Source organism: Orycteropus afer, unplaced genomic scaffold, assembly GCF_000298275.1.
Source record: "Orycteropus afer afer isolate SDZICR_OR568_19922 unplaced genomic scaffold, OryAfe1.0 scaffold00450, whole genome shotgun sequence".
Lineage (NCBI taxonomy): Eukaryota > Metazoa > Chordata > Mammalia > Tubulidentata > Orycteropodidae > Orycteropus > Orycteropus afer.
The window spans coordinates 2,148,609-2,161,026 of NW_006922037.1; the positions used below are offsets into that span (position 1 = coordinate 2,148,609).

Genomic DNA, 12,418 nt, shown 5'->3' on the forward strand with positions numbered 1-12,418 from the left:
TCTCAGGTGTATAGCATTCTGATGCTGGGATTGGTTAGTGTGGCCACTCTGCTAGGCTCAAAAGGAGCACTCCTAGAGGCAGAAGGAATCTCTCACTGCCGTCTGAGAGAAGAGAGAGACACACACTGCTGAAAGAGAGATGCACACTGCTGAGAGAAAGACGTGAGAGATGTGCTGCTGGAAGAGAGACATCAAGAGACACATACTGCTGAAAGAGAGACTGAGAGAGACTGAGCATGTTTCTGAACTTGAATTGTAGCCTGTTGCTTCCCTAATAAACTCCATAATCTGTGCGTTCTGCATGGCTACTGCAGTAAATTACAGAACCCAGCAAAGAGGTACTGGTGCTACAGGAGAAATGGCTGGTGAAAGGGCTGGAGGGAGGGAGTATGTCTGGCCTTGCAGGAATAGCCCTTGGGCTACTGATGGTGACTCTGTCCTCCTCTTGTTAGAGAAGGTCATAAGATGTGACTTTCTTGTCCCTTTGGCAGTTGGTGTCAGGAGTGGGATTCATTACAGTAGCTCCAAACTCACAGAAGCATGGGACTTTGTAAAAGAAAGAAGGGGCCTGGGAAGTGAAATTTTGGATTATTAGGTGGTTACTTTGGTTGGTGTTACCTATTAAAGGAGATGATTGATCCAGAGGCTAGGGCTTTTGGTTACACCCAGCCAAAGGCCCAAGGCCATATACATAGAATGGGAAGATCATCAAGGTTAAGGGATGAAACTGCAATGTCTTAAAAAGGATTATGTTTTGGATTATGTATTTATCTGAATGTACTATGGATACTGCATGTTCTCTTATCTAGTGGTACACTGGAAATGATTATGAAGTATGGATAACGGAGAACGTGTAAGTCCACCTTTCACTGATACTTATTGGATATGTTAAAAGTAGAAATAGAATTTTCCCAGAAGAAACACAGGCTTTTCTTTCAAACCCTGTGTGTACATTATAAGGGCTTAGGGAGAAACCTGAGCCCCTCTCAGAACCTGTGTGAGGACATTTTCATTTGAAAAGACCCACCTAGAACTACTGAGAGAACAGAAGATCTGCATTTGAAGACAGGACTTACAGAGACAAAAAAAAAAAAAAAAAAAAAAAATGACTGTTTGGCTTTTTGAATTTCAAACAAGTGGTTAGGCTTTGGGTGTATCAAGGCAGGAAAGTTGTGGTCCATGAGAGAAACCCCTTCCAGGACTGGAAGTTAACTTTTAGCCAGAGAACTGTTGTTGTTGTTGTTATGTGCCGTCGAGTCGGCCCCGACTCATAGCGACCCCTCCTTGGGTTTCCGAGGCAGTATCACTACGGAAGTAGGATTGCCCAACCTTCCTTCCGAGGAGTGGCTGAGCCAGAGAATAGTAGGCTTGTATGCTGCTTGCTTGTGACCATCTGGGTTCACTTGAGTGGAAATGGGGGAAGCGCAGCAAAGAAGAAACAGGTTGAATTTGGTACTCTTTGACCTAAGCCACAGAGGCTGCGGATGAGAGGATGGGCTGGCTCATCTGAAGTGCAAGGAGTTGTGAGCCTATGGGCATTGAAACAGTCCCTGAGGACTGAGGATGCGAGAGGAGGTGCTAGTTGGTCTGAAGTTAAGGGAAGAGTGTGACTCCCATACTTGGTAGCTGGAACCCATGACCTAGCTGGGATGGCTAGGGCTGAGCTGACCAGAACCCGACCAAATGAAGAGGAAGATGCTTGACATTAAGCTGGTGTTAAGTTCTGCAATTTGGTGGCTTGTGCTGGGCTGGACTTGTTCATGGATGCAGATGCCCGAAGTTTCCAAGTAGAACAGAAGATTCTCCAGAGAGAAAGGACCATGCTTGGAGAAGAGCATGTCTCCTCAGAGTACTGGTTTGATAGGGATGGGAAAATTAGAAATTGGCTATTTAAAATGGGGGAAGATAAAAGCATGAAGTGGCTGGCTTACACACTTTCATGGTGTGGTTATTCTTAAACTGATGGTGAAGGGGATGTTAGTTTTTCAAGTATAGGAGGGATAATGGCTAGAAAACCCAGGGGGTGGACTGCAGTGTAGTAAATTACATAGTGTGGCTTTTCCAGCCATAATTCTTTGTAAACTCCGAGGTGGAATTTGCCTTGAGCAGCTGAGTAGCTCCAGATTGTTAAAAGTTATCCATCTGGGGTATTTCGGTTGGGAGCAGCACAAAGAAATTTTCTGGGAAGTTCGGTGTCACTCAGGTGTATAGAATTCTGATGTTGGATTGTTTAGTTTGCCCACTCTGCCAAACTCACTACCTTGTGCCCTGGTGAAATTTAGAAACCTGAGATCTGAGGAAAGGTAATGGCTATGGTCTATTTGTGATAATTCTGTTATTGTGAATGCCAATAATGGCTTATTCTAACTGTGGGTAATAATTATTCTCCATGATTAATCCTTAATCTTCAATGAGTAATTCCTCAATCATGGAAGTCTTTTTTGTCTTAACCAAACTCACTACCTTCAAGTCAGATCCGACTCACAGCGACAGATATAATCTCAATGAAAAACAACAACATGAAGAAAAAAATATTTAGAGGGAAAATGAATTGCAAGAACATTGGAATGCCATAACTATATACACTTGTATGATTTTTCTTAGCTCTTTCAGTAACTTATTTAGAAAAAGAAGGAAGTAGTAGCTAAAACTTCATGTAGAAATTTATAGGCTAAAATATACCCTCTCTTCTTTACCTGAGTATATTTTCAATATTTTGTTTGATTCTGGATGCCACAATTTACAGGCAATGCAGATGAAGATTTGGAAACATGATATATAAAGATGTTAAGACTGGCAATTTGACAGACTATATATATATAATTTTAAATGTATTGCTGGGCATATAAGAAAAGGAAATGCTCATGTTCTAGAGTCCTCATGGTGACTGAAAGCAGTGAGTATGTGACTAAAAGTGTGGTAGCACTCCAGGCTGGGGTCATCAGGGTCCACGGGATTAGGACTGACAGAAGCAGAAAACAAAATTTTGACTTTGGGTCAAAGAGGCTATGAATGGAGGATTCTTTGAAGTGTTGAAAGCAGTTAAAGGGTGGACTAAAAAAACTTGCCCACTGGCCTTGCTTCTGTATGTATTTAGTTTTAAGTTCCTATTTGCTTGAGAATCTTGTGGGCTTAAAATTGAAGACACTTTCTCCAGAGTGAATCTCTACTCATCTGTGCCAGGAGCCAGGGCAACTAGTAGGACAACTCTATCCCTTCAACAGCGTCCTTGATTAACACTAAATCTCTGGCTCAGCTTCCCAGTGTTGCTTACCTAAGGTTATTATCCAACTCACAGATTGTGGTACTGCTTGTAGCATGTACTCTATGGGTATCTCTGTTCCTTCTGTTGCTTACTGCTTATTGATCCTAGCTTATAGTTTGTTCTTCATTGGCTGGGATAGGGGTGATACATTCTTAAAGATTTCCTTTACTTTCTGGAAACTCAGCAATTTATTAAAAGTTATGTTTAATCACGATTTAATTGTGTAAATAATCTGGTTAATATCTTTCAAACATATGTATATATAAATATGAATCTATAACTATATAACACAGATACTTTTCATACTAGTGATCTCATGATAGCCATTGTTATGTAGTTCATCCTGGACATATTTCTATATATTCTAGGAATAAATACACATAATATATCATAATAAATTAATTACTGCTGAACATTTAGGTTGTTTCCAAATTGTTATAGTAAGCAACACTTTGTAAATATTCTTGTCATGAATCTCTAAGACCCCATCTGATTATTATTATTATTTTTTTAGATAATGACATTCTAAACATTAAACTACTAGGTCAAAGTGTATATATATGTGTGTGTGTGTGTATGTGTATGTGTACTTTGCACTCCAGGTTATGTTAACTATATACAGAGAGAGAGTTAACATTTTAAAGAAAATTCCTAAATTATCTCACTAAAAATTTTAGCAATTACTTTCCTATCAAAAGAATGGGTGATCTCCACCTACAAACTAATCAATGTTAGGCATTATTTGTCTTTTTACTCTTTCTAGTCTAACTACAATTCATTATTAATTTTATTTGCATTTTTCAAGCACAATAACTGAGTTACTTTTTATTGAATTTATGAAAATAGTCTGTCTATTCTTTTAAAAACTGTCTACTAATTTCTTATGTATATTTTCTACTGGATTTTCATTGCTGTCTTCTTAATTTGTAAGGGTATCATTCTTTCAAACATTTTGAAAACCCTGTATTAGAACTTTGGTTACTTATTACATGTTTTTAATGTGCTTCATGATGACAAACCTTGAGGAAATGAGGATAAATTTAATTTTTCTAAACACACAGGGTCTCCATGAATCAGAATTGACTCAATAGCAACTAACAACAAAACATAGACAAACTTCATTGAAAACAGTGTGACAGAGTGAATTATGTATGTGCATAGAAATAAATTATAATATTTTTTTTAAAAGAGAAATGACAGTGTTAGTGGAGTAAGAGTTAAGTATCCTCAGTAACTAGTTTAGAAGATGGAAATAATAATATGTTTATAAAATTGACCTAATTTCTTCATTCATGATTTGAATGGTATTCAAGCTAACCAATGTTGAAAGTCTCCTTGAAGACTGAGCTAGGACCAAAGCTAAACAAGAACCCTAATAAATTCTATCCCAGTGTCACCCATTTTTTATTTAAAATAAATTTTACTAGTTGATCATCTCATTTATTTAAGTGTTTACTATCCATCTCTACTTAAAGAGAATGCTAACAACATGAGGATGGAAATATTCTCTGCTGAGGTTCACTGCTCTAATCCCCAGGGCTAAATGAGGACCTACATATGGTAAGTAAAAAAAAAAAAGAAAGAAAAGAAAAGTCGAGTAAGTAGTCAATAAATATTGACATTTGAACAAATACCATTGAAAACAACATATCCATGGTGAAATATGTTCCAGTTCCAAATAATGTATGTAAAAATTAACTTTTAGAACACTTTCCATTTTTCACTTAATTTCAACAAGTACAGGGCAACTTTTGGGGAAAATTTTTGGTGCAGTGGTTAAAGCCCTTGCCTGCTAACTGAAAAAGCAGTGGTCCTAACCTGCCAGCTGTTCCATAGGAACAAGTTGTGGCAGTATGCTTCTTTACAGACTTTCCCTAAAAGTCCACAAATTTTCTTTATAGAAAGTCTTCTATAAAGACTCTCTCTAAAAGAACCACCAACCTTCTGGTTAGCAGCCAAATGCCTTACCCTCACGCCACCAAAGCTCCTTAGAGGTTGCCAAAATACTGAAATTTGCATTAACTAATAATTATTAATGTATTCTAAATTCAAAAGCTATAAAGACATGCCTTTAGGACAACAATAGTAACATTTTTTAAATAACTCTAAATAGATTTTAAAGTAATCAGAATAATTCTATCATAAACAGGCATTAAAAAAAAAACTAACTTCTTTATAATTTTCAATATATTCCCTTCTTAAAATATCAAAGAGACCAATCAAAACCAAAAACCAAACCCACTGCCATCAAGTCAATTCTGATCCACAGTGCCATGCAGGGCAGAGCAGAACTGTCCCATAGGAATTCCAAGGCTGTACTCTTTATAGAAACAGACTGCCCATCTTTTTCCTACTGAGCAGCTGTTGGGTTCCAACAGCCAACCTTTTGGTTAGCAGCTGTGCATTTAACTGCAACACCACCAAAGCTTAACAAATTCTGAGATTGGGTAAATGGCAAAATTTCTCAGGAAATGAGCATCTGGAATCTTGAAGCCTTTTATCTAAGTTATACGTACAATGCAAGAGTCCACAGGGATTATACTAAAACACTGACTAAAGAAAATTTGTCTTCTGTACAATATGGGTGGTTATTTTGAGATGCCAAATGTGTAACTTTATCAGTAGATAATTCTAAATTTAGTTAACTACATTGGTAATTTTTCTGTATGTATAGAATATACAGCAGAAATCTTATTCCAGTTAATCACTAGTTTTACTTGAGTTCACAGCCATTTTTCAAATGGATATTTTCTAAATTTTTTATTATTTTCATTTCCAGGCATACTTTCTTTAATATAAGATATTCCTCTACCTTTTTACCACCTTAGGGGGGTGGGGGTAGCTTCCCATATAGTCTTCAAGGAGGAAAGCATCTCAAAGCAACTCATTTAATCATCTATACCATAGTCTCTTTAAAATGTGCTGAACCCTGCAGTGATTAAAGTGTTCTTTATATCTCTTTAATTTTCTCTTGACAAGAAGACAAGTTCTCTGCTGAAAATGTGGATTTCCCACTGGATGCCACCTGTATGACACCTCAGGACTACAGACTTATATCAATAGATGCAGAAAAGGCATTTGATAAAATCCACCACCATTCCTGATCAAAACTCTCAGCAAAATAGGAGTAGAAGGGAAATTTCTCAACATAATAAAGGGCATATATGCAAAACCAACAGCTAACATTATTCTCAATGAAGAGAGATTAAAACCATTAATTACCCTTGAACCAGCCAAGGATGCCCTCTATTATCACTTCCATTCAATATTGTATTGGAAGTCCTAGCCAGGGCAATAAAGCAAGAAATGAAAATAAAAGGTATCCAAACAGGTGTGGAGGAAGTAAAACTATTGCTATTTGGAATGATATGATCCTATACATAGAAAACCCAACAAGAGTCTCAGCAAGAAAACTACTGGAACTAATGGAAAGATTTGGCATAGTGGCAGGATACAACATCAACATACAAAAATCAGTTGGATTCTTCTGTACCAGCAAAGAGATCTCTAAAAAAGAAATAAGGAAATCAATGCCATTGACAATAGCTACCAAAAAGATAAGATAAAATACTTGGGAATAAATTCACCAGGAACACAAAAGACCTATACAAAGAAAATGAAAAAAACACTACATAAATGGAAGAACATACCTTGCTCATGGATAGGAAGATTGAACATTGTGAAAATGTCAGTACTACCCAAAGCAATCTACACATTCAACAAAATCCTGATCCAGATTCCATCAGCATTCTTTAAGGACATGGAAAAACCAATCACTAATTTTATATGGAAAGAAAAGAGACCTTGGAAAGCAAAGCACTATTGAAGAAGAACATAGTAGGAGTTCTCTCACTCTGAGATCTCAAAACCTACTACAATAGCCACAGTAGTCGAACAGTCTGATACTGGTATAACAACACACACATACACCAATGGAACAGAATAGATCCATCCAACTATGGTCAACTCATCTTTGACAAAAGGCTGAATCCATTCAATGGGGGAATACATAGTCTCTCTAACAAAGAGTACTGGCAAAACTGGATATTCAGTTACACAAAATGAAACAAGATCCATACCTCATACCATACATAAAAGCTAACTCCAGAGGGATCAAAGATTAAATGTGAAACCTAAAAATATAAAATTCATCAAAGAAAAAATAGGGGAGAACTTTGGGGCCCTAATTTATGGCATGAATAGACTATCAAGAATAATCCAAAATGCAAAAACAGTAGAAGAGAAACTAGATGATTGAGAACTTCTAAAACTTCAATTCTTATGTGCATCAGAAGCCTTCTCCAAGAGAGTAAAATGAGAACCTACAGATTGGGGGAAAATATTTGGCAATGACCTATCTGACAAGGGACTTATCTCTACAATTTACAGAAAACTCCAGCACCTCAACATCAAAAACACAATCAAATTAAAAGATGGGCAGAAGACATGAACAGACACTTTTACCAAAGAAGATATCCAGGCTCCAGGCAGCCAATAAACACATGAAGAAATGTTCATGATCATTAGCCCTTTGTTGTTGTTGTTGTTATGTGCCGTCTAGTAGGACCCGACTCATAGTGACCCCTCCTTGGATTTCCGAGACAATATCACTACGGAAGTAGATTGCCCCATCTTCCTTCCGAGGAGTGGCTGATGGGTTTGAACCACCAGCCTTCTGGTTAGCAGTCAAGTGCCTTAGGTACTATGCTACCAGAGCTCCCATTGGCCTTTAGACAGATGCAAATCAAAACAACAAGATAGCATCTCACTCTAGCACTAACAGCAAAGTTCAACAAGACAGAAAATAATAAAGGCTGGCGAGGATTTGGAGAGACTGGGTACACTACTGGTAGGACTGTAAAATGATACAACCACTGTGGAAATCGGTATGGTGATTCCTTAAAAAGTTAGAAATAGATGTACTATTTGATCCAGTAATTCCACTACTAAGTATATATCCTAAAGAAGTGAGAGGCAGGATACTACCAGATACATGCAATCCATGTTCACTGCAGCACTATTCACAACAGCAAAGAGATAGGAACAACCTAAGTGCCCATCAATGGAGGAAAGGATAACCAAACTGTGGTACATAAACACAATGACGACCATGCAACTCTAAAGAATAATGCAGAATCTGTGAAACACTGCATAATGTGGATGAACTTGGAGAACATTATGCTGAGTGAAATCATACTCAATCACAGAAGAACTAATATTTTATGAGTCCACCATTATAAAAAAAATTATACCAAGTCAAGGAAAGTTTCATATATAGAAGTAAAGTGTGTTGGTTAACACAGATTGGAGAGGAAGGGAAGGAAAATTGCTAAATAGGATTTAAAAAATTATATATATATATATATATATATATATATATGTAAGATTATTAGTGGTCATTAGTGGTTAGCAGGGGTACAGGTAAGAGGGAAAGGGAAAGCAGAAGCTTTTGTTTGCAGGACATGGAGGTTATGTTAACAACAGTGGAATATTTGGGGGAGATGAATAGAAAAAAGACTACAGATGTAGCTCAAAGATACTGCAAATACTGCGATTAAGTGAGTTACTTGAATTTTTTGGTTTCCCAGTTCATATACAAGTTACATATACTAACTACACTGTAAGTCAACGTTCAATAGAATTATGAAAAAGTTGGAAATATTGTTAAGAATTGCCAGCGACAAAAAGTGAGCACATGCTGTTAGAAAATGGCACCCACAGATTCACTGAGCACAGGGTTGCCACAAACCTTAGATTTGTGAAAAATATATTATCTGTGAAGAGCAATAAAACAAGGTTTGCCTACTTGGTTGTAAGAAAGGAAAACAAAATTGGTTGTTAAGAGGGAAAAAGAAATGCATGCCTTATGCAGATTTTCAGTAAAATCCCAGTTCTACCATTTGACTCTTTCTTTTCTCATGTCTGCAATTTAAAGGAACTCCCTTAACATACTGCCTAAGACACTTGACTACTAACCAGAAGGCTGGCGGTTCAAACCCATCAGCCACTCCTCGGAAGGAAGGTTGGTCATCTACTTCTGTAATGATACTGCCTCGGAAACCCAAGGAGGGGTCGCTATGAGTCGCGTCTGACTTGACGGCCCGTAACAATAACAACAAAGCAAAGGACTACACCACTATTTCCAACCTTTAGTGAAGAAAATTCCTATTCTAAAAAGGATGGCAAAAATGCCTTTTGTAACCATTGTGACCTTCTTATACAATATGACAATACTAAGTTATTTTATTTTACCCTTCATTAGTCAAGGAAAGCCAACAGTCTAGCATATAATTTAAAAGAAAACTGAAGAGGGTTCAAATGCTTTTTATATAATAGGGTTGAGAGAATAGGGTTGAGAAATATTTCTCTTTCTTTTTTTAAGAAAAAGTCCTTTCCCTTTGTTTAGTCATTTCCATAAAAAAGTTAGGAACACATAAGTTTATAATAAGGAGCTCTGGTTGCACAGTGCCTAAGGTAGTTGATTGCTAAGCAGAAGGCTGGCAGTTCAAACCCTTCAGCTGCTCTACAGAAGGAAGATGGGGCAATCTACCTCCAACAAGATTTACCACCTGGGAAACCCAATGGGGATCACTATGAGGCAGAATCAACTTGATTGCAGTAAGTTTATAGTTTATAATACCAAGGAGTGATATAAAACAATATATTTAATTACAAAACGTATGAAAGAAGGAAAGGAGGGAGAAATAAAGAGGAAAAGAAAGAAAGGACTATTTTAAAATTAGGAAAGAAAAGAAAAGCAAGTATCAGCCAGTAAAATAAGTATGGGTTCATCACATCATTTCAGGAATTCTGCTTCTCATCCAGTGGCTGGACACGCAGCTCAGTTGCATGTGCTCACCCTCTCCCAAATTTCTAAGGCTCTCTATCCCTGTGAAATCCTCAAACTCCCAGTTTATGTTTGGAACTTGAGTTAGGTGTGGGTATAAGGCTACTCTGAGAAAGAAGCTACAATGCAGTTCATACTTTGTTGTTGTTGTTGTTGTTATGTGCCGTCGAGTCAGCCCTGACTCATAGCGACCCCTCCTTGGGTTTCCGAGGCAGTATCACTACGGAAGTAGGATTGCCCAACCTTCCTTCCGAGGAGTGGCTGGTGGGTTTGAACCGCCAGCCTTCTGGTGAGCAGTCAAGTGTCTTAGCCACTATGCTACCAGAGCTCCCGCAGTTCATACTAGTGTAACATTAACCCTTTATACTTAACATTTCTAAGTACTGTGTGGGTCAAAGTACTAGATATTAGAAGTAGAGAATGTAAGTGTAATTTGAAATTATGTGTGAAAATGATTTAAAACTCATTTTCTGATATGAAAATAATTTTTCTGTTTAAAAAAAATTTTCCAATGGATTATACCTTCTATAAGAACATACCCCAAAGAATGTAAATTTAAGGAGTAAGAAATGCTATGTTTTTCATTTGCTTTAAGATTAAATTATGATAACCAGGGCTAAGGTATAATGTGGCAAAAAAAAAAAAAACCTGTTGCAGGATCAACTGAACTGAGTAAAAGAATCATAGATAGGTTATTGGAAAACAATAAGGTATTTGTTAAAATCTTTACATTTTAAACTATATCTGCAAAGAAGCACTGGAGAAATTACTAGTTTAATAATATAATTTATAGTCTAAATAGTTTCAGAGATGAGCAAATGGGTGAGCTAACTGCCATTTATGGCACCTGCTTCTAAAAACTAAGATAAAACACTTAATAAAGAACTCACAGAAATATTAAGAAGAGAAAAACTAAGAGAGAAAGTAAAGACAGTAAAAATCTTTTTTGATTTGGAGTTCCCTCCCTCATGCAGGTTGCCCTAAAAATGTCTTTACTAAAGTCTAGTAGTTATGCAAATTACATTAGTTAGCAATCACTTGGAATTTTTTTTAAAAAAATTCATAGGCATGTTTGAATAACACAAATATAAACTAAACAACACATGTAAAACAAATTATTCAGTTTTGTAACATCGTCTATTATAATTTATCTGTAAAGCTCTCTTTACCTTTATTGTTTGCCGGCTTGTCTGAAGTTTTTGATCAGATATTTGCTGTTGATGAAGGAGCTTTGCGTTGATTTCTTTATACTCTTTAACTGACAAATCAGCGGTTTTTCTGGCATTCTGAAGTACACTATTTTGTTGTTGCAAAGATATAATCCGTTCTCGTAATAAAATAATATTGCTACATGGTTTCTGGGCAGTTATACTTTTCCACTTTTGTCTGTTAACTATATAAAATAATATGCATAATATTTAAAAAATCATATAAAATTTAAAAACACATTATTAATTTCTTAATGTAGTCTTACCTCGGTTAGGAAGTGTTGTATGTGAACTCTTTTGCGTATTACCATTCTTCTTTTGGAAAGTTGGTTTTTTGGCATTCTTGTAATGAAAAGAATCCTAAATTTAAAAGTTTCATAAAAACTGATTATTCAATAATTACTCCAAGTGAACCAACATAATAATCTCTCTTTATTTAAAATATATTTATTTATGCAGAATTTAAAAAACACCTCAAAACTCACAAACCTAATTTATGCACAGAAGTTGGCCTAGTAGGTATGAAACAATATCAACCCTTAGCCTAGGGACAGTTTAAAACAAAATATAAGTAAATATGATAACAGCAGAAAAAATAAAATATGAATACTTAGTAACTAATTATCTGTGAATCCAGGTCCCTGTCTCAAATATGCTTTCTGCTGTATGTAGACCTATACATCCCTTTTGACAAATGAAATTAAAATAACATATGATGATAATGAAGTAACTTTCCTGAAAGCTATATATTTTCCTCATGCATCCCAGTAAAACAAAAAAAAGTAATGTTGAATTTTGTTCCTAAATGTTCTACCACTTATAAAAAGCAAAATTTCCCAAAGCAAAATTTTAAATAAGCATGTATCAAAAATATAAATTCTAGCAATAAACAAGGTTCTTGTTTAAAAATTTGTCTGACATTCTAAAGGGAAACCTTTGATCAGAGAAAATAGCAAATAACAACCAACCATTAATACACAAGATAACATAACCCAGAAACCACAGCAACGGACATATCCAAAGTAAAATGAGCTTACAAGATTGTAAACAGGGAACCAGAAATAGCAATTGGCAAGTGAAGACAACTACAAACAAAAA

At 36.1% G+C, this 12,418-nt stretch overlaps 1 protein-coding gene across 1 annotated transcript in view; it reads right to left on the bottom strand.

The window, feature by feature from the left end:
* LOC103208537 (centlein-like) overlaps nucleotides 1–12,418 on the bottom strand; it is a gene marked incomplete at its 5' end in the record, with an annotated part of 460,544 nt that overhangs the window by 133,615 nt on the left and 314,511 nt on the right. Inside the window, 2 exons of the mRNA XM_007954241.2 lie at nucleotides 11,282–11,505; nucleotides 11,587–11,680. Coding sequence (XP_007952432.2) covers nucleotides 11,282–11,505; nucleotides 11,587–11,680 — 318 coding nt within the window. The remainder of the gene's footprint in view (nucleotides 1–11,281; nucleotides 11,506–11,586; nucleotides 11,681–12,418) is intronic.